Genomic DNA, 24,123 nt, shown 5'->3' with positions numbered 1-24,123 from the left:
CTCGGTCTCGGTTCGTCTCGGTCTCGGTCTCGGTCTCGGTCTCGGTTCTCTCTCTCTCTCTCTCTCTCTCTATCTCTCTCTTCTCTCTCTCTCTCTCTCCCTCTCTCCTCTTTCTTCTCTCTCTCTCTCTCCAGCCCCCCATCGGCTGCGATGGGACGCGCAGCTCATTGTTCCCGGTGTCCCGGCATGGTCACGCGTGGCGATCTGGTTTAACTGGCGGCCATTAGGCTCGTGCGAGTGGCACGGCGCCGAGCCGGAGGATCCGTGCCGGCGAGCATGACGCCTGCCCCAGTGGGATGACCCGGACAGCCTCCTGAGACGTTCCGATCGGAAAGGGGGGGCCATCGCCGCGGAACTTCGGATGTCTGCATGAGGTGTGTGAAGTCTGAAATCGTGGTTTGCTTGGTGCAGGTGGCGGTGGTTGCAGATGTATGGCACGAGTTCAGTGCATGAGTCACTGGTGCCGTCACTGCCGGTGTCACTGCCGATGTCACTGACGCTGTCACTGGTGCTGTCACTGGTGATCCACCACTGCAGACACGTCATGTGGCAGTTGAGACCGAGGCGAGCTTGACCATCGTGGTGTAACGGAGGGCACAGCGACGACGAATGCGAAGGATGTGCCCTCTAGCTTCAAATCACGGAGAGCGAGAGTGAGCGAGTGTGATGGGTGGGGAGCAGGATCGTTTGACGAAGCCTGTCAGATCGTGAATGAGGGGTTTGATGGGCCCTGCTGTTTCCCAGAGCGTAGCAGAGGTTTAAATGTGCAGCATGTTAACCGCGGAGTGAGACACATTAAGCGCTGGTGTGGCCGGGATCATCTGTCGTCTGTCAGTTGTAGACACGTCAGGCTGAAGTGCGGTGGCCTGCGAAGTTCCGAAAGACCATTTCTCAAACTGATAGCTCATCTATCCCTCGCGGCGCTGGCCTGGAAGGCGATCAAAGGGCTTCTAGCTCATCTATCCCGGCGCTGGCCTGGGAGGCGATCAGAAGGCTTCCGAGCAGCTTCCATGAAAGGGAACATGCCGTCTACATGGGATCATGACCCAAACCAGCCGTCCACTGGCCGTTTGCTGGCCGTTCGCTGTGTTGGGGGGCTCGCTCCAGACATGGCGCACTCCCAGCTGCAGAGTGGTCTCTGGTGAGCATACCACAGTTCGGGGCATATTCGTCTCCCATCAGCCGCGGTCGATGAGGAGGGAGGGGAGGGCAGTCCCTCCACCGGCGTGACCGCCGCCACCAGTGTGTGTTCTCCCCCACCAGCCGAAGGGGTGGCGAGTTTTATCTCGCTCGTTCTCACGGCCGTATCAAACTACACCGGGCCGTGGGGTCCGCCCGCCCGCCCGCCGCCGCCGCCGCCGCCGCCGCCGCCCACCCCCGGCGCCCGTCGTCAAGTGAATAAATATTCAATAAGCGGTGTCCCGGGAGTGCGCCGTGGCCAGGCGTTAGGCCGGCTGGCCCTGAGAAGCCGGGTCAGACACGTGCTGTGTCCGCCGACCGGCCGGCCGTCGTTTTTTGTCGAGGGCGGTGCCGTCCGACCCCCGATTGCGTTGCGCAACGCGGTCCGCATATCTAGCGACCCGGTCGCGGGCGACGGTGACGCGTTGGCCAACTCACCGGCTCCCCGCACTCGGGTGTGGTGCGTCAGAGCGCGCTTCTCTGGCCGCTGTCCGAGTGTCTGAGGCCTCCTCACTCAGAGGAGTCCGACTGTAGGTTTGGGTGGTTGTGGGCTCCCCGCCGGGTGAGGTTCTGTAGTCGCGCTCTCGGGTGCCGGGTTGCTTCAACGGGAGCTTTGCCAGCGGCTGGTTGCGGTCAAGCTGCTGCTGGAGGGAGGGAAGCTGTACAGAGGGGGATGTCTACCGGTCGTAGTCCGATGTTTTTCAGCCAGATGGGCGCTCCCGACGTAGCCACAAGGTATGCCGTTGCCGCGTGCCGCAGGTTGTGATCTGGTGCTTCAGAAGTCGGCACGCTAGTTAGCTACTTTGCGGGAGCTACTGCATTGGGTCGGGGAATTTTTAATGCTTTGTTGCGTTACTGGCACTCTTGGCAACTGTATAGAGTCAAAATACAGTGGGCGCGTGCATAATAGCACTCTCACTGTTGATGATTGATGATGCACGTAAAGGCCTACCAATGGTTTGTCTATTTGTCGCTTGAGTTCACCAATGAAATCCAGAACACATTAAAGAAAGACAGCGGAGTTGTCTGATACAGTTCATTGTTGCTGCATGCTGTGACTGTCACACTCTCTATGCATTGACCGAACCATGTCTGATGAGTACATTCCGTCAACGTGCGGTCCAGTACGTTGACGGAATGTGCTCATCATGTCATGCTTACCATGCATCACCGAATGCGCCAAACGCACTCGACGCTTTGCAAAACTGGCCAAAATCTGGTTGACCGCCGAAAAGAAGCAAACACGGGCAGCTGGTGCACTGTCAGCGAGAGCTTACTGTGCTGCCTTCGAATTCACGGATGCCCTATTATATCTGGATCGCCTTTTTATGGTATGTCGCGCAGTAATGAGACGTACACATGACTGAGCACAGAGAGCTCCTTACTTCTTCATCAAAGGCTCTCAGTGTTCTGTGGCGCACCTGCCCCTCAAGTTCTTGTGGGCGGCTTTGCTTGTCGCCCCTCACGCCCCATCATTTGATTCATTGTTAGTCCTCAGCCGGGCGCCGCACGACCTTGATGGCGGGCCCCCTCCCGGGCGCAGTCGCCCTTATCAGCCCCCACCCAGCCGGCTGCCAGCGTCACCCGAACCACCTGCCGCGCCTGCGGAAAGGACTGACCCCCTCCTCAGCCCCCCCCTCCCGGCTCGATCCGCTCCTGGCTGGCTTCGCTCGACTCGACTCGGTCTGGTCTGGTCAGGTCTGATCTGGTCCGGTCCGGTCCTGTCTGGCCTGGTCCGATCCTGTCTGGCCTGGTCCGGTCCAGTCCGGTCCGGTCCAGTCCGGTCCGGTCCGACCCGGTCTGATATGGTCTGATCTGGTCTGATCTGATCTGGTCTGGTCTGGTCTGGTCTGGTCTGGTCTGGTCTGGTCTGGTCTGATCTGATCTTGTCTGGCCCGGCCCGGCCTGGTTTGGTGTTCGTTCTGGTCCGGCTGACGCGTGGCACTCGCCGCACACAGCTGACTGTCAGATCGCTGCGTTCTGTCAGACAGATACGGCGTCGAGTTACATTCCAGGCTAGACGGCGCCGGTACCCGGAGGCCTTCTGGTCGGACCCGTACCATACCTTTTCCCGAGACGCTTAATATGAAGGCCTACACCGGTCAGAGGTGGTGGTTATCGCCATTCTTGATCTTTATTTTAGGGTGTATTTACCATACCCATCAGAAAATAATGTAACATGTCGGAAAACTATTCTCTCCAATTTATCCGCACCAATTTCATGAGCCATTCAGAAATTGTGAAAAGTCATCCATCTCACGTTGGTCGTCGTGTTGTCCTCGAATTACACTGCACACACGCGCGTAATGAACTGAACGTGACCCCTAACCCTTCCCGCCGCTGCGCAGCCGAGGCCCACCGGGACAGCCATTGTAACGCATATGACAGGGCCTTTGCCCCAACATGTCCGCCATCATTAGGGCTCATCTGGACCGGGCCTCCCATTTGCATGCGCTGATGAGCACGTGACCCGCCAATGTACGCTGCGCGCGGCGCGGCGCGTGGCCCGGTTACGCGGCGGCCCCGAACCCCGCGGCCCGCCCACGCGACCTCCCGATCCAGTTCTGAGGTGCATCGCTGATGGCATCTGTCGCCGGGCCGGCGACGCGCCCGGTCGGCTGTCCGCGGCGCACCTGACCGTCGTGCCGGTCCCCGGACCGTTCGGTCGACCCCGGCATCTTGCTGCACCCGGTCGCCCTATATCTCGCCTGCACCGCTGCAGCCGGCCGGCGCCGGCCGGCGTGGGCGACGATGTCCCGCCCGGCGGCTGCTGACCTGGCGGGGCCGGTCGCTCGCGTGGCCGGCGCCGATCGGACCGCGGCGGCCGCGGGCGCCCGTCGTCGCGTCCTCGGCCGCGACAGGTCAGGTCGATCGGACCTCGGTTCGATTGATCGGCTTCTGACTGCCCGAGTGGTCGGCGCACGCGATCGACTCCGCTCCTGGTCTCAAGTCGCCCCCCCCCCCCCCTCCTCACCCTCCCCCAACCCGTCGCCACGGATGCCCCTGCAAGAATCCTTGGGGAACTGAACCGACTGGTGGATTCGGTGAAATTTACTAATGGTGGTATCCTGCCGGATTCCTACAGTCTTCCTTATCCTCCTTACCTCTCCCTGTAGTTTACCGTAGTTCCATCTGAGTCTCTTTCCTGCGCTGTCGTGGCGCCCCGCACTGTCAAAACGCCGTCTGCGTCTGCTCCCGCGCGACTACGCCTGTTGCGCGGCTTTGCTCAGCCATCGTCCGCGGCTCCTTTCTCTCTCTCTTACCTCCAGCCCAGCTCGATTCAGCCTGGCCCGGTCCGGTCCGTCTGTTCGCTCGGCAGATGACGGATCGCGGCGGGCGATTTTCTGCACGTTCACGCTCGCCGCTTCACGAGCGGCGCGCGGCCGCCGCACGACGCCGGATCGGACGCGGCCATCGGATCGGCGGGCGCCCAAATCGGATCAGATCCGCCGCGATCGAGCCCGTAGCGATCCGGCCGGCCCCCTGCGGCTCGGACCAAGCTGCGTTGCCGGGGCTATGCAGTCGGGCGCCGCTGCAAGGCTCCCGCCGCGTGGGCGGCCACGCAGGCTTTCTTCCCACCGTCGCTGGGAAGAAAGCGCAGCGGTCGGCTGGCGGGTCGACTTTCGGCGGCGGCCGCGGGGTGCCGCCGAGACGGAACCCTTCCCAGGCCCCGGTCCGCACCTGCCGCGGCCGCCGGCGCCGCCGTGGGAAACGGCCTGGCCAAGTGTTGGCTTAATGAGGTCCACCGGCCGCAAGGGGGACATAAAGCGGCCCCGGGGCGCCGGGCGCCGGGCGCCGGGCGGGGGCGCCGGCCTCACGCGCTGAGTCACCGCCGGCGCGTCCGGACGCCCCTGGGGACGGCGACAGGTGGAGCCACGGGAAGCCACGGGACGTCGTTATCAAAAGGATGATCATTGCTGTTGTCTTGGCGCGGGGCTTGATTTGTGCAGGATGTGTTGTGGGACAAAGCATCGAATTTGCGGTGCTTGGAGTCGCAGCGCTGTCATGATGTGATTATGGAAAAGTCCGTGGCAGTTGTGACTGACTCGTCGTTAAGTTTGACCTTGACGACATAACCTTGCTGAAATGACAAGGCACGCGCGTTGTCGGTTTGGTGAGCACCTGACCGCCCTCAGACCAGAGCAGACCGGAAATGTTCAGGCGTGTGTCCGATGGGCTTCGTGACTGGTCCGCGGGTTGGACGGTCTGCTGCAGCCGAAAAAAATGGGCTCGCTCTGAGCAAGCATTCGCTCAACTTCACGGTGTATTTGCTCAGTTTGAAATGAGTTTTTACACCGTCGACGGCTATGACTAGCTGACACGTTTTATTAACGAAGAGAACGCCGCATGTGGATTGAAGTTTATTGACGATTCGGGGGTTAGTGGATTTTGATGACAGGCGGCTTAGCACTAGGCTAATTTCGCACAGGGAACCTGTGATGAAGTGTGATGTTGAAACGGAAAACACGTGGGAATGTTGTCGGTGCAGCTCAGGAAGAAGAGTGCATGTTGCGGCTGAAGCTGGGCTGCAGCAGATAACGTCCTCCACTTGATTGCGTGAATGATTCACTGAATCGGCTCACCGAAATCGAGGGCGGCTCCAGTGCTTGCAGCGAAACGATCTACACGACAATCATCGCAACCAATCTGGAGAAGAGAGGAGCACCACTCGTTCGGGACCAGCCATGGCCTTTGATTTCAACCGAATTGCGCTGAAGAGATGAGCTCAGAGAGCCCCGCCCATGGCCGTAGACGCGAGACGACATAACCAGAGCTCGCTCCACTCACACGCGCTGCGTTAGACCCCTCCGGAGACGCGATCTCGGGCACGACTGGGTGACCTGTCCCGCACTGCGAGCGATTGCGACAGATTGCATTGCGGTTGATTACAAAGAGTGCTGCGGTGTGGTACCGGGGAGCAGATCTATTCCGACGGGCCGCCGGGGTCGTGGGGAATGTCCAGAGCTTCTCGCCAGCCTGCGGTCATGGGATCGCACCGTCGGGAAGCCGCACAGGTGCTGCCCGCAGATCTCAGGTGGTGTCGTTTCACCAGCCTAGTGTCATTTTAGTGTCACTAGGTGTCACCTAGTGTCATTATAGTGTCACTGCAGCCTAGTGTCATTATAGCCCGACTTGTGAAAAAGATTCAGCTGTCGCGAGTCAAAATTGTTTCAAAGCGCGTAGCTGCTCTGTCCCGCTCTCAATCCGAATGCGTGAATTACTAAAGCCGTAGTTTTTCGATCTCCTGGCTGCGGTGGCCGCTCCTCGATGGCCCTCCACCAATTGGTGTGACCGACCGAAGGATGAGACGGCGACGCGTCTCCGCGCCACGGGTCAGTGGGTCACGTCGCTGTCCTGGCGACCGTGGGTCACGGGGCTGGGGGTAGTCGTGACGACCCACTCGACACGATCAGAGGGCGGCCAGACGCGTCCACAGACGGTGCCGTGTTTTCTTAGTGAATCATCCCGCCTCGGCCGTCCGATTCCGTTTGAATAAGCCGTCACGAGAGAGGGGAGAGCCGTGACCTGAGAGAGAGGCTGGGAGGCGGGCAGAGGGCGGGATGGAGGAAGACGGCGGCTCGTGGGGGGCGGACCGGCGCGCGCGCGTCCTTGACTCCCCCTCCACCGTCGACCGGGCGATACATTTGGGGGTGACTCACCGGTCACGCTGCTGCCCGCCTCCCCTCCTCCCTCCCCTCCCGCTGTCCACTTTGCCAAACCACTTCCTCCCGCCGCCTGGCGGCACAGAGCGCATGCAGCGGTCGCTTTTCACACGGCCGTCGCTGTTTTGTCCAGCCGACCCTGCCGATTTTTGCGCTCCTGTTCATACCCTGCTGCTGATTCACGTCCTTCCATTGGCTGACGCGGCGGACGCGGCACGCGCTGCGCCGCCAGCACGCAGCTCGGCACGGCGAGCCTCTGACGTCACCAGGGTGACCTGGCGGCCGTTCCGGCCGGCTGCGAGCTCGGAAAGCAGCGGACGTTGCCAGATAATGCGTTGGAAATGTCCTGCCTGGTACTGCCGGGCCCGGTGCAGCGCATGCGCCTCGCGAAGCCGTGCTGCGTGGTGTGGTATGGGCGCCAATAAGTCACCTTGTTTTGTTGAACCGCGGCGCCCCCAGCGCACCGCCATTTGCCGCTCGGCCAATGCGAGTGATATAGTGGCGCCATTCACACATCGTTACCGCGGGCTCGTAGCTTATGTCAATGTGCTAGCGTTTCCAGCACGGGCAAAAAGCCGGGCACTTAGCGCGGACGCGCGGGTCCTCGGGCCCGCGTGCTGCCTCGCTCGGCGTACCACACGGGGCGATCCGCCGTCAACATGGCATCCCCCGGGCGCCGGCTGGTCGGACGCTGTTTACCGGCGAGTCTGCGAGGACCAGGTGCGCTGTTGATGGACGGCGGTCGGCCGGGCCGCCGCCACTCGCCAGAAACAGAGGTCACCGGTCGCCCTGGGTGGCCGCGTGCGCCGGATTGGCCGCATTACTGGTCTGCGTGCGTCACGCGCGCCGGGACGGCCGCAGACTACGGCCGGCTGACACGCACTCAACCCGTCCCCCGCACGCACTGTCCACCGGCGGGCGGTGCTGGCGGCGATGGCTGCCGAGGTTCCCAGCTGTCGAGCGCCGCTCGGGCGGAGCTGGGAGGCGGCCGCTGATGATTGGCTGAGGCCACGCTGAGGACGTCAAGTGACCGCCAGGACAGGTCGTCTGCCGTTTTGACTGGATCTGGTGCTGCACTGAGGTGAACCCCACGGAGGCCGTGAGGAAGATTGATGGATATCCGGGTATGGGATGGACGTTCCCCCGCCAGGTCTGCGTGCCCCGCTACCACCGGCCCGTTTCCGTATGACGCAACGAACGCGCAGCAAAACAATGCAACCCACTGCGACAATAGACTGTCACAATCCGCAGGAGCGTTAGACGACCGGCGATGCACGCTTGACCGAAAACAGCCCTTAAAAACGCCGGCGTCAGTGCTGAACGGATTGTCGGCGGGCGTCTGGGTGTGACGTTACGTCTGGCGTCTGGGTGTGACGTTACGACACGGGCCGGTCCGTTGTCACGTGCTGCCGCTGCTCGCCGTCCGAGTTGGCCAATTCTCCAGCGTCGCTAAGTCGCGATTTTCCACCATTCGTCTTGTGTTATCGCGACAGACTCTACTGCGGCAACGGCCTCGATCGGGGCCCCTGTTTTTCGTAGAAATGGCCGAAACAGGCGCCGGGTAATGCCTGGCCACGGCCAGACCGTGGGAGCGCACCGTCAGCGGACGGATTGTCTGCCAATCGTCCCTCGGGTCCCACCGCCGCACCCGCAGCTGAAGTCGAGCCAACGGTGGCCCAGACCGGCGGGACCTGCCGGCGGGCCGCGCACCACGTCAGCGAGCGCGGACTAGGGCTGCCGCGCCTGCGTGGCGGCCGCCCCGGCGCGCCCGGCGTCCGGCGCCCAGCAAACCGCCGCGCCTCTCGGCGGCAGCGCTCTCAGCGCCGGCCGCCACCGTCGGATGACGGATCCGTTTCCGGTCGGGGAGCTGCATATCGGGCCGCCGCCCAGCCAACGGTCGTCCGATTAGGCGCCGTGGGCGGCGGCACGCTCCGCCGACGGCACGGGGCGCGCGCTCGCCGGCACCGACGCCGGCGGCCCGTGTCGACGAGACCGCCGGTGCCGCGCGACGGCGCTGTCCGCGGCGGCGGCGCGGTGTCCGTGATCTGCTCGCCGGGTAATGGGTAGCGGTCTGCGGCCGCGCCCGCCGGGTCCCACGCCGCGTCCTGCGCCGCCGGACGACCGGCGGGATTTGATTACGTCTTAAATGGGAATAATGACTGGCCGGCTCGGCCTGCCCCGTCTAATTGCGGCCTGGGAATGGATTATTGTTGATCGCCACCCCGGCGCGGTCCCTGAAGGACGGACAATTTGTTCGGATGTGCTTTTGAGGCACGACGTAAGTACGTCCACCGAGCAGAAAGTGTGCTATCGATCTGCGGTGGCCTGATTGCTGTGATGCGGTCATGGTGTGCGACGATCGTTTGTGATTGGCGCTGAAGCCATGCGTTTATCTTGGCTCATGTTGGATCCAGAGACCATTTGGTTCTGCGTATGGCCACGTGTGATCCAATGCTGCATCTGTTGAGAGACGGTTCGGTGTGAAGCCGGCGGCATTTGCATGGCGTTTCAGTATCACATTCGTTGACATGTTATCAAATTCATTGTGCAGGCCTGGGGCGCTTAAGTCAACTAGATTAACTTTGATTTCCGCCCCGTTGCTATGGAGCGTGTTGGAAAAGGAAACCAGCTCTGAGCATGTAACCATTTTCCGGGAACACAGTTGACAGCATGTAAGTTGTCACTGTGGTGGGTGAAAGGAACGAAGGGTATGCAACGAAGTAAATTCCTGACACACGACCTGTAAATGCCAAGCAAGTTTTCTCCTGTGCACGGCAATGCGTTCTTTGAATACGTTCTACAAGTTATCCCTGTGCTCTCGCTATCTCTCTTATCTAGCGATGTTATTATCCTCCTTGAGTATGTCGTCTACATGTCATACGAAGCAATGTCTTTTAGCTTAGAACGATGGTGAAATTATTGTGCATGAGACCGCACTCCCCACCAACCAAATGGAAGAGTTGGTAAGGATTCGCCAGCAGTTATTTAAGCGACGAAACCCCGTGATCTGTGATGCTGACGAATTGGGGAATACTTTTGGAGTCCAGCGGTCAGGATACCTCGGAAGTCGAGCCGGTAAAATCAGTTCACACCAGTTGTGTTGATTGCGTGGGTTCAATGCGCACATAAGCGAACGACTTGAGACCAAAGATAAGTTTTCAACCAAACGAGGTATGTCAGTGGGGACCCACTCAAGTTCATCGCTGCGCTTTCGGTGTAGGCGAATGCGCTTATTTTATAATCGTTCAGCGCTCAAGCAGACACAAAGCTACATCAACCCACGCATGATGTTCTTGCAAAGCTATGTGTCAGGACGCGACCTTTGAGTGGCACTGCATTGCCAAGCATTGATCGGTTTTCTGTGAAATATACCGTGGAGCACCCAATTGGTCCAGCTGTCTAAAACGTCCGGCCAAGTCATTACGTGCTGGCCTGGGATTGATCAGCGATGTAAATTTCACATCTGAAGAAGCTCTGCTCGGCACCACGGCCGAAAATGAGCTATCATTAATTCATCTTCGAGGTTCGGATTGCATGCATTGATTAACAAGCGTTGCAGCATGCATTGTCATTTGACAGCGTCTGGGGTCCATGATGCGGACATCAGTCAGCCGAAATTGCGTCGTTTGCAGCAAAAGCACCAAAAGCGCAGAAACCCTTCCAGCCAGCGCTCTATCAGTGTCTGCAGACACCGATGTAGCGTGTGCTGCGTGGCGGACAGCATGTACCAGCACATCTATCACGCCGGCCTCGGGAATGCCCACTTAATAGCACGTCTGCCGCGGAAAAGGCCACGCCTTCCCGCCGGGTAACCTGGCGCGACACGCCTGCCCGCTGTTCCGAGCCGACATCGATCCGCATCTGTGGAAGGTGTCCGGCCGACCCACCGCCACACGACCCATGCTCTTTGATCTGCTGCGGCGCGACTGATACTGAGCGCCTGTTTGCCTGTGGCCCACAGCAGGTGGGGTGGCTGTTGACGTCCACTGCGTCCCAATAGCAGCCCCCCCCCCCCTTTCCAGTCAATCAGGGAAAGGAATGGCCGCACATGGATGATCACTCTGGTGTCGCGTTCCAGGGTGTGCAGCGAAGCGCGGTGCGTCTCTCTCCTGACGGCACCGCCCTCGGCCCCTCTCTCCTGACGGCACCGTCCGCGGCCCCTCTCTCCTGACGGCACCGTCCGCTAACCTCCAGGACGTGCCAAATGTTAGGCAGCGGTGACGCTGTCCGGAGACCCCGTCCGTGTCCCGGAGCGTGCTAGGTCAAATGCTGGTGACGCCTCCTGCCCTCGACCCCCCGTTCCACCGCCCCAGGTGGTGCTGGGTCAGACGGCGGTGACCCTCCTCTGACACATCCGGTCTGTCCTCAAGTGGTGCTGGGTCAGACGGTGGTGACCATCTTCTGACACCTCTGATCTGTCCTCAGGTGGTGCTGGGTCAGACGGTGGTGACGCGGCTGCCGGACGTGGTGCGGCTCGGCTCGGAGGCCGAGGCGGCGCCGGACGAGCTCCGCCGCCTCCTCCTGTTGGTGCTCGGCTGCGCCGTCCAGTGCAGCTGCAAACAGAAGGTGGTGGACAACATCAAACTGATGGACTACCAGACGCAGCACGCTATCGTCGAGTGCATCCAGCAGGTCGGTGGGGGCAGCCCGGTGTCAGGGGTCACGGGCCCGTGGGATCGCCTGAGCACGGGCGGATCAGGTCAGACTCGATTCATGCTCGACTCACGCCCGGTGACCATGCTGGAGGTCTGTATTAGCATCATACTTCATTGCTCAGGGTGGTTTTAGAGTTGTTAGCCGGATTGGATATGCTAACGAGCATATTATGGTCTATTTCCGCGTGTTGCTGGTGTACACTGCGGTGCGCTAAGATCAGATTAGGAGATATTAATGTGAACGACTTTTCGACATTGCAGTCACGTAATTCTTAAAACAAAACCTTGGTCTGCTCGGAAACCTCGGAGCAGAATGCTTACAAGGATGCAACATTTTCCTTAAAACACAAGGGTGTTGACCACTTGTTTCCGTGCTTTTGTCGTAACAACAGAGTCGTTACACCGACCAGTCTGCCTCTTTTTCGTTTCCACGACAAAACAGTGCTACAGCCTAGGCCATTTTCCACTGGATAAATATTGTTCTCCGCGTGTTCCTGCGGCTGCCGGCGCTGCCAAATGTCTCTGAAGTAGCGCACTTAATACGCCGCATGGGCCACCCGGTGCCGCCGGCCGACACCGGATTGTCGAGATTGCTTCATTTCTGGCGCAGCCGCGGCGATACCGTCGCCGTGGGGGGGGGGGGGGGCGGAGCGCGGTGTGGGTCAAGGCCGCGGCATAGCGGACCACCGGCCCAGCGGGCGGTCGCAGGGCTCCTCGGGGCTGTGAGACGGCGGGTCGGCCGGTCCAGTCGCGGGGGTCGGCCGGTCCAGTTGCAGGGGTCCTCGGGGCGGTGAGACAGTGGGTCGGCCGGTCCAGTCGCGATCCGCTGCGAGGCTTCGGAGCGCGGCGAAGCGCGCCGCCGCGGGCTGTGACTTGGGCCGGCCTTTGTGCGCCGTGCTGCTCGTAATGAGCGCACCTGTGATCTGGCCCACGGCGAACGGTGCGACAGGTCTGGGCGGGCCCCGGCGACGTCCAGGGTCTGGTGGCCGGCCTCGGGGCAGACCGGGACGTCAATCCCGTCCAGCCTCCCGCCATGGCATGTACGTGATTGTCCCGGGGCTTACCCAGGACTGACAGGGCTAAGCCCGTGTCTGAATCTTCCACCTGGGGCCGAGCGTCAAGGTCCCAGCTCTCCCCAGCAACGGGACCACCCCTGAGTCCTCGCAGTGCTCCGAGAAGCCAGCCCGAGCGAGCCGTCTGGTCCAGCCGGCTGGAGCGCGGTCGGGTTGGCCGCCGCCGCCGGGCACTGTTTGTGCGCCGGGGGCGAGGCCGCGCACCACCGCGTCGACGGATTACACGCGTTTGTCTCGGCCGTCGGGGCTGGCGTGCCGCGCGTCCCAGCACCGGACCGTCCGGCGCCACGGCGGCCGTTCTCACCGCAGGGCATGTCCGCCGCCGTGCCGACGGCCCGGAGGCGACTCATAAGCGGCCATGGCGTGCTCAGTGAGCCGTTCTGACCGGCGTGCGAGGCTGGGGGTCATTCGGCCAGATTGCGTCTCGTTAAGCGAGACCCTGTCCTTCCTCCCTCTCTCCCTCCTAAGCTCTCTTCCTCTCGGGCGCAGGGCCTTTCTATTCTAAGCAGTGGATAGGGCGAGTTGCACTGTAAAGCCGGCTCTTCCTAAGTGCCCTATGGCATAAATGTCGTGCTTTCTCAGGCCGTAAGTGAACCATGAACCACATCCCCCGGGCTCCTGACCGACACAGCATGCAAGGTTTCCGGGTATCCCACTCGCCGTGGCCTCCCTTCCCCGGAACTCTGCACCTGCATTTGTCCAGATAGGTCTTCATTTGTGTGCATTATTCTCCGTCGAAATTTGTCTTCATTACTCTGTTGTCAGCTCGCGTGGTTCTCTCCATCTCATTCATTGTACTTCCCGTCTCCCGACGGCACGGCTCGCACCACCTCCCAATCATTTCCGGTCTCTTCCCTCATCCCTGTGGCCGTCTGTTTTCCCCGCCAGCATTATCGCAATCTCCATCTCGATCTCGCGCGGCCGGCTGGTGCCGGCAATAAGACGCGTTTACGTCCGTCTCGAGTCGACTGGTCGGCGTCACCGTCGCGCCGGCCGCCATCGGCCCGGCAATGCAGCCGCCGTGGAGCGCCGACGCCGGCGGAACCGAGCGCCTGTGCAAACGGTGAGCGTGGGCGAGGAGCGGGGAGGCGCCGACGAGCGGCCCTCCCCGCGCGTTGACACGAGCGGCGGCGCGCCGGGGCAGACGGTCAGGCTGGGCTACACCATCGCGGGATGAGACTATTTGTCTCCCGACTGTGAGCGGGGTGGAGGTTACAATTGCTCGGTTGAGGGCGTATATGTGTATGTGTCGGGAGCAGTTCGAGATAACAAACTGTTGGTTACAGGTCACGTATGGTGCACTTGCAGCATCTGAGAGAGCTATCGATTAACTGTAACTCCGCCCCCTACATACGTGTTTTGTGGGTTACAGACTGGGTGAGGTATTTGGGTAAATGATTGATTGCCTGTGGTGATGCCTGTTGCCAGAGTGATTAAACCGTTATTGTAATGCCTGCAGACAGGCCAATAACGAGGCATACCAGCCATGCAGACAGGCAATGTGGATTGTATATTCTTAGAATATTCCCAAACAGCCGCCACCCTGAGCCGCCATGGCTGACGTTCCAAAAGATATCACTCGCACGCCGCCCGAGGCAAAACTCAATCTCGCATCGCACGAGCGAGCGGCGCCTCCCCCGTCGCCTCCGACGATCGCCGGCGTGCCGTCGTCAGCGTCGGCCGCGTCGCCGCCGGCAGCCGGCGCCGGAGCGAGCAGACGTCAGTCGAGAGCCGGCAGCTGCGGCCGACGAGTGCACGTCCGGCCCGCTATGAAGCAATATCGCGCCGCCGGCTGGCGGCCTCCCAGCCGAAATCGAGACCAATCTCGGCCGGCCCCACCGTCGAAACTGCGGCCGAGGGAGCACCTGCCGCGCCTGGCGACGGCCGAGCCAGCGCGCTGGTGGGGGCTGCCGTATTGACCGAGGACGCCGCCGGCGGGTGTCCTGGCCGCCGTCCGCTCGCCGCTCTGTGTGGCGACACGCATCGAGCGACATGAACTCGCCGCGGTCGGCCGCCCGCCTTATGAACGCCGCTCCCCCGAGTCGCGTCAACGGGCGGCGGAGCTGGTCGGCATCGACCGGCTGAGCTCGCCTCCCGGCCGGAGACGGTGCTCTGGGGGTGGTGTTGCCGGCCGGCCTGCGTTGCCGGAGAGGGTGCTTTGGGGGTGGCGGTACCGGCCGTCCTGCGCTGCCAGAGAGGGTGCTCTTGGGGTGGTGTTGCCGCCGGGCCTGCGTCGCCCGGAGAGGGTTGCTCTGAGAGTGGCGGTGCCGGCCGGCCTGCAGTCGCCGGAGAGGGTGCTCTGGAGTGGTAGCGGTGCTGGCCCGCCTGCGTCGCCGGAGAGGGTGCTCTTAGGGTGGTTTGTTGCCGCCGGGCCTGCGTCGCCGGAGAGGGTGCTCTGGAGGTGGCAGTGCCGGGCCGGCCTGCGTCGCCAGACTCTCGGCTGATCCGTTGTGCAGACACGTGGCTCAGACGAGGCCGCGACGCCGGTTTGTAGCGCTGCCTGGTGCAGCCACCAGATCACTTCCTGGTGTCCCCCGCGTCACTTTTTAGCGAATCGACCGGCTGCTTCGAGGTGCCGGTTGCCAGGATGTAGGAAGAAAATAGAAATGGGCGAGGTGGAACATGTCCTTGATGTCGCCTTCGGGGCCATACACCACCGCCCTGCCATCGAGCTTGGCTTAATTTTAGTCCTCAGCCTTGGTCAGTAGACCATTGCAAACGCCCCCCCCCCCCCCCCCCACCCACCCATCAGCCACTCTGTTCCCGTGGCCTCCCCTAACCCCTCAGCTGGCGGCGCCCGTGGCCAGCTGGCAAGCGTTGTTGACAAGCGGGCCGGCTGTAATGAGATGGGTGTGAAAATGACGGGCCGTGTGCCGGCGCGCGTGCGCACGCGTGCTTTGCGTGACGACCGCTTGTAGTTCCGGCGTGAGAGCAGGCTGGCCGACGGACGGCAGCCCAGCCAGCCGTCCGGGCGTCAGCTAATGGAGCGCAGAGGCTGCCCGAACGGTTCAGACAGTCCCCGGTGGCGGCGCTGGCGGGCATGGCGAGGAGATGCTGCCAGGAAACGATGGAAGAGGCGTTTAGCGTGGGCTGAAACGTCGCTTCGGTGGAGCGAGATGACGATAGAGGACGTGGCTGCCGGCCCCCCCCCGGCGCTGACGGCACGCCTGTGGAGAGGACCCGCTCGGTGTCGTCCGTCCGCGCTGCAGGCGACGTGATGCAAGTGTCGGCGTCTCATATCGCCCGAAGCCGACACACCACGTCAGGGGATTAGCTCCGCGGTGTTGCTTAGCCTCGATCTGCTCGTCCGGGCGTGATGGCCGCGGCACGCGAGAGCGGCCGTTTGTTTTTCCTCCGAGTGTTAGGTGCGTGAGCGCCGTCGACGGAAGATTTGGTCCGCCGAGGTGTTGTGGAGAGCGTCGCCGAGCTCTGAGAGGGAGCAGGCACGAGGCAGCAGGCGTGGGTGGTACCGTTATGGTCAGCGCGACAAACCAGTGGAAAAAGGTTGTTGCTTAGGAGCGGGACGAAGAGGGAGCATAGTGATATTACTGGAAGCCTCAAAAGAGAGATTTTACCCCACGCTGCTGCAGGTTTGATAATGAGCTTCAGAACGCCGAATAAGGCTACATCCGTCATGCATTATTCATTATTACGATACCAGTTGTGTCTCATTATTCAGGTACTTCTTCAATTACACCCGATTGTAGAGCAACGTTGACCGATTTCAGCGCCTCGAAGCTTGATGCCTGATCCGATATAATATTTGTGTGACTCACCCCCAGCCGTTGGGCTGAGTTAACGTTCCCAGGCCGTAATTCACTCAGCAGCTGGCCGCTGGGTCCTAAGCCACGAGAGACCTTTGGTACATGCACCATCTGTCTTCATGGACGGCCTGCAAGGGCTTGCGGATATAAGAGTCTAATTGCCTACACCTTGAAATGAGAAATATGTTCCGGTCTGTGCAAACGTGTCTGCCTTCTTAAAGGCACCTATAAAATGTCCGCCTCAATCCAGCGCTCCGCCCTCATAAAAACTCACTGATGACCAGGCTGATCAGAGTAAAGGTGAACCCTTTAAAGCGGCTGGAAGCTTCGGTTTCATGGGTTATTCACGGAACCGCATTGTAACGTCCAGACACAATGCGCTCTTTAAAGCAGCCGCTTTTACTACCTCTTAGCATTGCCTGAGAGGCGGAACCGCGAAATGAATGGACCAGAGTGTCGGGGCTGTGGCCCGCAGTTCAATCCTCTTGGAGTGCGCCGCATGGGACCTCCCGCGAAATACATCTCGTTTCATGCCGGCTGCGCTGCGGCGTACGCCATCTCTCGCCTGCCGTGGGAACGCTCGCCCTGGTCACCTGCTGAAACCAATGACGGCAAAGGCGGCGCAGCTCCGGCCAGGTCGATCTGGCGCCCGCAGTTTACGTCGACGCGGCGCCGTGCCCAGCCTTGGAGCCAGTGCATCCTAAAAGCGGTCCTTAGTTGATCGTGAATGGCCGATGGAGGACAGCCATCCGTGTGCGTCGTCTGGCCGCTGGTTACCCCTTTACTCTTAGCCCGTCGTGGCGGGTGAGCTCGGCGCGGCCGGTGTACCTTAACTGAATCCGGCCGGTGGTTTTCCGCGAGCAAGTTCCGGGCGAGGGCGATGACCTTGTCTGACCGCGCATCAGACCGTCCTCAGTGCTGCGCCTGTGGGACCACCGCCTCACGCTCTCTGCACCCGTCGGACTCGCCGCCCAGCGTTGGCCGACGCAATGAGTTCTCGCCAGCTTGCGTCCTTCCCCGCATGCGGCTGTATCCCGCCATGATTCCGTCTGCCCGCGAGGTCCACCCAGCGCCGAGCCTTCCGCAGAATGACCACAAGCCCCATCCCCTCCCCCTCCCTCCCCCACCGGCTAGCGGCGGGCCCGGCACGCCCCGCCCTCCGCTAGCCTCGAGACGGTACTCGGCGCGCCGGGATGCGAGCTTCTCACGGCCGTCCCGCGCGCTTGGAGCTGGGGGCGCGTGCTGTCGCTGCTCCGCGGCGGGGGGGGGGGGGGGGGGGCTGTGCGGCGATCGTGACGCGGGAAGTGCTCCCATGTGTGTGGACCGCGCCCTCTCTCCCGAGCCCCGCCCGCGTCGGGCGGCTGGGACTGTGAGGACGAGCGGGCCTGCGTCCCGCGGACGTTACTAGTCCGCGTGACGTTCGTCGGGTGTGTGATGTCACTGGGTCGTGTCCTCCATGGCTTCATCACCAGGTTATTTGATTGTTGCTAGGCCCGGGTCACGCGACGCCATCGCAGGACGAAGTCAAGGGGGAGGGCACGGGGGCATATCCCTCCCTCTGAACCCAGAGTTGTACACCAGATGCTGGGGGGATTTCGCGGGAATGCGTTCCAAATTCGCGGAAGTTTGCAGAAAACTGACATTCCCCGAGGACCAATTTTGAATACGTGCCGCTGTCTCCCTGACGCGCGAGATCAATGCATCGTGTGACTTCACCGGGTTGTGTGAGGCCATCGTGGCAGGTGACGCCATCAGACCACGTGACCCCATGTACATCCGAGGCCACGTGGCATCGCGTCACCGCACCCGGTCTCGTCGCCTCGTCGTCGTCTCTGACGTCACCCCCCCACCCTATCGCCAGGTGACGGACAACCCGGAGACGGTGTGGACGCAGGAGTGGGGCGATCAGCAGGCGTCCAGTGGGGACGACCCGCACCTTCAGCTGCTGGTGCGCCACGTGCGCGACTGGTGAAGGAGCGTGACGACCTCAGCATGGTGAGCACCGGCGGCCGGCGCGGTGAGAGCCGTGAGAAGTCACCTGCGAGCGGGCGTGAGAAGGTGGTGTGTGGGAGACGGAGCGGGAAGGTGAAGTGGGAGACGGGGTGAGAAGGTTTGTATGGGAGACGGCCGTAAGGCGGGCGCCGTGGCCAGAAAACATGAGGCCGCGTCATGTATGATGAAGTAATGGGAGAGCCGAACAGTGGCCGCAAGTGAGAATACAAGAGTATTAGTCACCGAAAAACACTGTGAAAGTAGTGTAGAGTGGGATGGGGGCTGCAGAGTCGCCGCAGTCGAGAGACCGGCCGACCTCCGCTTGTCATGTCGTGAATGAGGTCATGGGCCCGTAACTCCGGCAGTCGTCCATCCCGAGGTCTCGCGGACGCCATTAATGTCCCTCATCAGGCCCAACTTTCCGGCGTTGGCTAACCATATTATGCAAACCCCGCTCCCGTCCCACCAACTTGGGGACCATCCAGCGAAGTTCAAAGCTGGACTGGTGTGCCGCAACACTAATTAACAAACTCCAGAGTGCTCCGCTCCTAGCTTGTTTATTGTGGCGAAAAGCCGTCCAGAATGACTAGCAAATGGTGCGGCATATGCGGGCAGATGCTGCAATTTATCATCATCACGTGCAGAGAATTGGTGCACCTTGCATCGCTTACTGTGTGCGTGAACGCAGCAGCCCGCAGCTAACGTCGCCGGCCACGTTCTCCTCCCCGTCATCACCGCCGGCGACCCCCTCCTGCGGCTTTCCCACGCTCCCCACAGTCGCCGCCTGTTCCGTCGGCCGCGTCAGTCGTGCCCTCAAGCATCGCGACCCCAGCTGACCCGTCCCCGCCGCGGGCGTTGCGTAGTTGGGATCATTACTGCGGCCGCAGGCGGATGGGCAGACGGCCGGCGACAGCTCTTGTCACCCCGTTGAGACGGGGAATGGCCGCTGGCGGGACGGCGAGTTGTCGCCGCGAGGGCATGACCCGCGGGAAAACGGGTCTAGCTCGGTATGGGGGGGGGGGGGGGGGGTGGGAGGCGGTCTGGGTGGAAAGGTGCGGTGGAGGTCGGGAACATCTGCAGCGAAACGCGTGTCATCCCGTTGAAAAGTCACACTGCCGGTTGTCGAGCACTATTAAATAACAGGCACTGCGCTTGAGTTAATTGTATAAGAGTTAGTTTTGAACCGCAAATAGACAACAGGGTTTTTAATCGGTGGAAAGAAAGTTGTCCATAGTTTGGGCCCATTTGGTGATAAAAGCACCCATAAGCAGTCGTGTGCACGTTGTGTCATGTAAACACAATTGCTACGTATAGGCATAGCACTACTACAGCGTTATTAGCTGCATGTCTGCCTCTTCATCCTTCTGTAACTTTCTTACTTTTCATTTGTCCCGATCGATCGTGCCGTCCGGGCGGCCACTGCTGTCCGATGACGTGCGCGCGTCATCTGGACGTCCTTCTCCGCGGTGCGGCGCGGGTCCGCGGACAGGAACACCGCCGCTCTTCCGGCGCATTCGGCGCCGCTTGGCCGATCCTGGCACGACGGGCGTTTGGGACTGACACGGACTGCCACGGACTGCCACGGACTGCCACGAACTGTCACGGACTGCCACGGATTTCACGGACTTTCACGGGCTGCCACGGGCTGTCACGGACTACCACGTGCTGCTACGAACTGTCACGGACTTCACGGGCTGTCACGGACTGTCCCGGACTGCCGCCGACTTCACGGACTTCCACGGGCTGCCACGGACTTCATGGACTCTGCCACGGGCTGCCACGGACTTGCACGAACTGCCCACGGACTGCCACGGACTTCACGGACTGATACGGACTGCCACGGATTGTCACAGACTTCACGGACTGCCACGGACTGCCACGGACTGTCGCGGATTGCCGCCTGCCGTGACCGTGAGCGTGACTTTGACTGTGTCTCGGGCGTGTTGTTGGTCTGTCGTGAGGGTCACGGAAACCGCGATGTGACCCGCGCTGTGACCGCGCTGTGACCGCGATGCTGTGACGTGGCGGGGCTACGCCTGCTGGAGACTGGCCGCCACCATCTTTTATTCTGCTGGCCGACAGCCCGTGACCGTTTCCGTGCCCCGCTTCCGTGACTTAGTACTGCCCTGAGCTGGCCAGTGGGCTGGCCCACCGCGACCATTGCTGGAGAGTGGTTATGTCATGCTGGTTTCGTGGCCGTCACTGGCGCGTCGTCTGGCCTGGGCTGACTGAATAGATCACGGGCCCAGACTAACAGACTGTGGGCCCGGATCAACACGACCACGGCCTCACGTCAGGGGCGTGCTCAATCGGAGGAAGGATTGCCGCAGAGCAGTGAGCTTAAGCCCCCTTCCGCATTCTCACCAGCATCGAAAAGGAGCTTTGGTGCGATAACCGTGAGGCCTGCTACCTTATCCATTCCGTCCTGGCCCCCTGCCCGTGTATGACGTCCCCCTCCCCTCCCCCTCGGCGGATGGCCTGGACCCCGGTGTACTGAGCATCAGTGAGCGGACGCAGGGACGGAGCCGGGCGTCGTCGCGGCCCGGTCTGGCTGCGGTCACATGCCAGGACGCTTGTCGAGCTCGACGTTCATTGAGGTCGACGGGCCGAGTTGGCCCGCGCCAGCTGGGCCCGCCTCCGCTGTCAGGCGTCTGTCTCAGCGTCCTCTCCGAGGCGGCTCCGTGCGGTGAGAGACAGAGCCGTGATCACTGAGATTGTGGCGGTAATGGTGCGGAGACATCGGGATAACCGAGTGGGGTTTAAGGCGCTGAACGTGCGTCCGCTCGAGTTCAGGCCCATGTGCAATGGCACGACTGACGTAGAGTGAAAAAGGCGGGCTGCCTGTGAAGTATTGCTTTAGATATCCCTGTTGCTTGTAGATAGGAACAACCGAAAGTCCTTGTTTTTGTGACGTTGAAAATCACCAGAGTGCAGCTTACGTCTTTCCCCTCAATCTCACTAACAGACACTTCCGGAGACGGGGAGCTAGACCTTTCAGTAAAATATGCACGTTGATCCAGTTTATGCCACCCCTCCCTTACCTGGGTACAACGTGGTCCTCCCCCGTGCCCATCCGGCCCATGAGTTCAAGCATGTGGCAGGTGCTGCCCGTGCTCCTCGCAGCACAACCGGTCGCCAACCGGCCAAATTTGACGCGTCTGCGGTCTCCTGCCGGCTGATCTGCCTATGCGGCGGCCGCACAGAGCGGCCGCGCCCAAATTCGGGGAGCAGATCGGGGAGCGGCCGGCGGGGTATAGCCTGAGAACGCCGCGCCGCCCGCAGTCGGCAATGTGCCCCCGCACCCGCCGTGGGCACCGGGCTCTATATGGGAGTAGGTTAAAGGACCGGACGGCGACGCCTAGTCTGGGAGCGCCGCGCCGTCCGCAGCCGGCGATGTGGCCCCAGCACCGGCCGCAGGCAGGGTCTATAAGGGAGGGGATAGAGGGAGCAGCCGGCGGCGTCTAGCCTGGGAGCGCCGCGCCGTCCGCAGTCGTCGATGTGGCCCCAGCACCGGCCGCAGGCAGCGGGGTCTATAAGGGAGGAGATAGAGGGAGCGGCCGGTGGCCGGTTCTCTGGGGAGCGCCGCGCCGTCCGCAGCCGGCGATGTGGCCCCAGCACCGGCCCGCGGGCAGCAGGGTCTATAAGGAGGGGATAGAGGGGGCGGCCGGTGCCGTCTGGTCTGGGAGCGCCGCGCCGTCCGCAGCCGGCGATGTGGCCCCAGCACCGGCCGCGGGCAGCGGAGTCTATCGGGGAGGTCACATATCCTCCCCTCCACGTGCATGAACACTTCCCCTCCACGTGCATGGACACTTCACGTGGAGGAGAAGTGTCCATGCACGGTCCCAGTGAGATGCTGGGGTTCGAGACGTGACTCAGCTGCTCGGATAGTCCCTTCGAGCGGGAAATATCCTGACGCGATCCCATCGGTATTCCTGTCGGCTGCTGTTGCGTACTTCGGTGTGACAAATCAGTGTTCCGTCTCACCGTTTCTGCTCGCCACAGGTATGCGGCATGCACGACTGCCGCTAGCGGTCTAATCTTGTAATTGTAGGAACTTGTATTGACAACCATCTCCGGATGGTGTGGCATGCCCTTTCACTTCTGCCTCTCCTTGGAACTTCGCAGAACGTCCGAAGGTGTTTCTAAGTGTAACCGTTCTTTTCTTCTCCTCCTAAATCAGCTGTGAGAGACTCGCCCCTTCTTGTCAAGTTTCCAGCGCCTTGAATGTGGCGCGGTTGGTAAATCTCGATCGTTGTGATCTGAGTCCTATCCGTATGGCCCGTTAACAACCTCGTCATGCAATGGCATCCGCTTCTCCCTCAACTCTACCCGAGGTGAAAAAAGCTTCATTGATAGCAAATCTCACGGCAACCACACCACCATTCAGAAAACTGACTATATTTAGCATTTCCGATTGGCAAGTGGTAGCCCCGGCCGTTTCCCCACATCAGCTTTCGGTCTGTTTCCTCCGCGCTTGGATGCTCCATGAAGGCCCAGCCATCGGCTCGCCTCCTGTTTCTCTGGAACTGCTCGCCATCGAACACTCATAGGATGTTGAAGGTGAAATGATAACCTCGTAACAGCCGTGGAATGCTGAATTGGAAATGATAAGCTCGTAATAGCCATGGAATGCTAAGTGAGAATGCATAACCATGTCATGCCTACATCTTGCATGGGCTCCCGGTGTGAGTGATGGTGGTTCATCGAGAAGTCTCCGGCCCCGCCCTTGCATGCCCCGTGTGTCTGCTGAACGTCCACTGTGCGCCAGTTATTTGCCTCCCGTATGCCAACTGCCGGAAGATAGCCACCAGGCGCTTCGCATAAATGCGCGATCAGCGCATGCAGGACGGGCGATTTGGGAGAGCCATCACAGACCGTATTAGAGGGAACATCATGGGGTTGGGTAGACCTACGTATCTCTTTTCAATCTCCCACACCGCCATTGTTTGTTTCGGCCCCTCGGCGTTTTAAACCAAGGCAAAACACCGTCAAAAATATTAAAAATACCATTAAAGATAACAATTGTGGGAAAATCTAATCCTAGGCCCTAAAGGTGTTCTTTGACAGTCGGGTTGTATCGGGTCCATCAGGTTCAGGGGTCCATCTTTATCGTCACCCACACCCCGACCTTTACTACCACCCCGAACTTTGAGGAAGAAGTGAGCCAAATCTGGGAAGAAAGCTGTTTTGCGGTGCATTTTAGTGGCAGGCTTAACCGTTTTTCCTTCGAATCCCCCACACTCACACTAATTTAGCGATTATTACGCCTTTGCTGGGCCCCAATTATTCCGTAGGTCTCTAGCATTATGATGGTAAGAACTATCCAATAATGCAACTTATTGTTGCGATGTGAACGACGACTCCTTCTCCATCTATTCATGCACACGCCGCCATTGTTTGTGTCACCATTGCTTATATCATCATCGCGACACACGCCGCTATCACTAATGACAAATTGCATGAATATATGTGCCCTCACCAGCAAACATAAATGGCCTGCATACATGCGAAAGCTATTTCCCCTACCCGTGACGTGACCTCTGAGAGCTCCTCCTACTCGTGACGTGTCCGCTGAGAGCTCCTCCTACCCGTGACGTGGCCGCTGAGAGCTCCTCCTACTCGTGACGTGTCCGCTGAGAGCTCCTCCTACTCGTGACGTGTCCGCTGAGAGCTCCTCCTACTCGTGACGTGTCCGCTGAGAGCTCCTCCTACCCGTGACGTGTCCGCTGAGAGCTCCTCCTACTCGTGACGTGACCTCTGAGAGCTCCTCCTACTCGTGACGTGTCCGCTGAGAGCT

General features: G+C 60.9%; 1 protein-coding gene across 1 annotated transcript in view; it reads left to right on the top strand.

Moving 5' to 3' along the window:
• Positions 1-24,123, top strand: part of LOC119100363 (girdin) — a 107,086-nt gene that overhangs the window by 47,430 nt on the left and 35,533 nt on the right. The window contains exons 4-5 of the mRNA XM_037223467.1: positions 11,391-11,474; positions 18,196-18,291. Coding sequence (XP_037079362.1) covers positions 11,391-11,474; positions 18,196-18,291 — 180 coding nt within the window. The remainder of the gene's footprint in view (positions 1-11,390; positions 11,475-18,195; positions 18,292-24,123) is intronic.

The sequence above is a fragment of the Pollicipes pollicipes genome, unplaced genomic scaffold, assembly GCF_011947565.3.
Source record: "Pollicipes pollicipes isolate AB1234 unplaced genomic scaffold, Ppol_2.1 Scaffold_2555;HRSCAF=2994_pilon_pilon_pilon, whole genome shotgun sequence".
NCBI lineage: Eukaryota > Metazoa > Arthropoda > Thecostraca > Pollicipedomorpha > Pollicipedidae > Pollicipes > Pollicipes pollicipes.
This window is presented reverse-complemented; position numbering and strand designations above follow the sequence as displayed.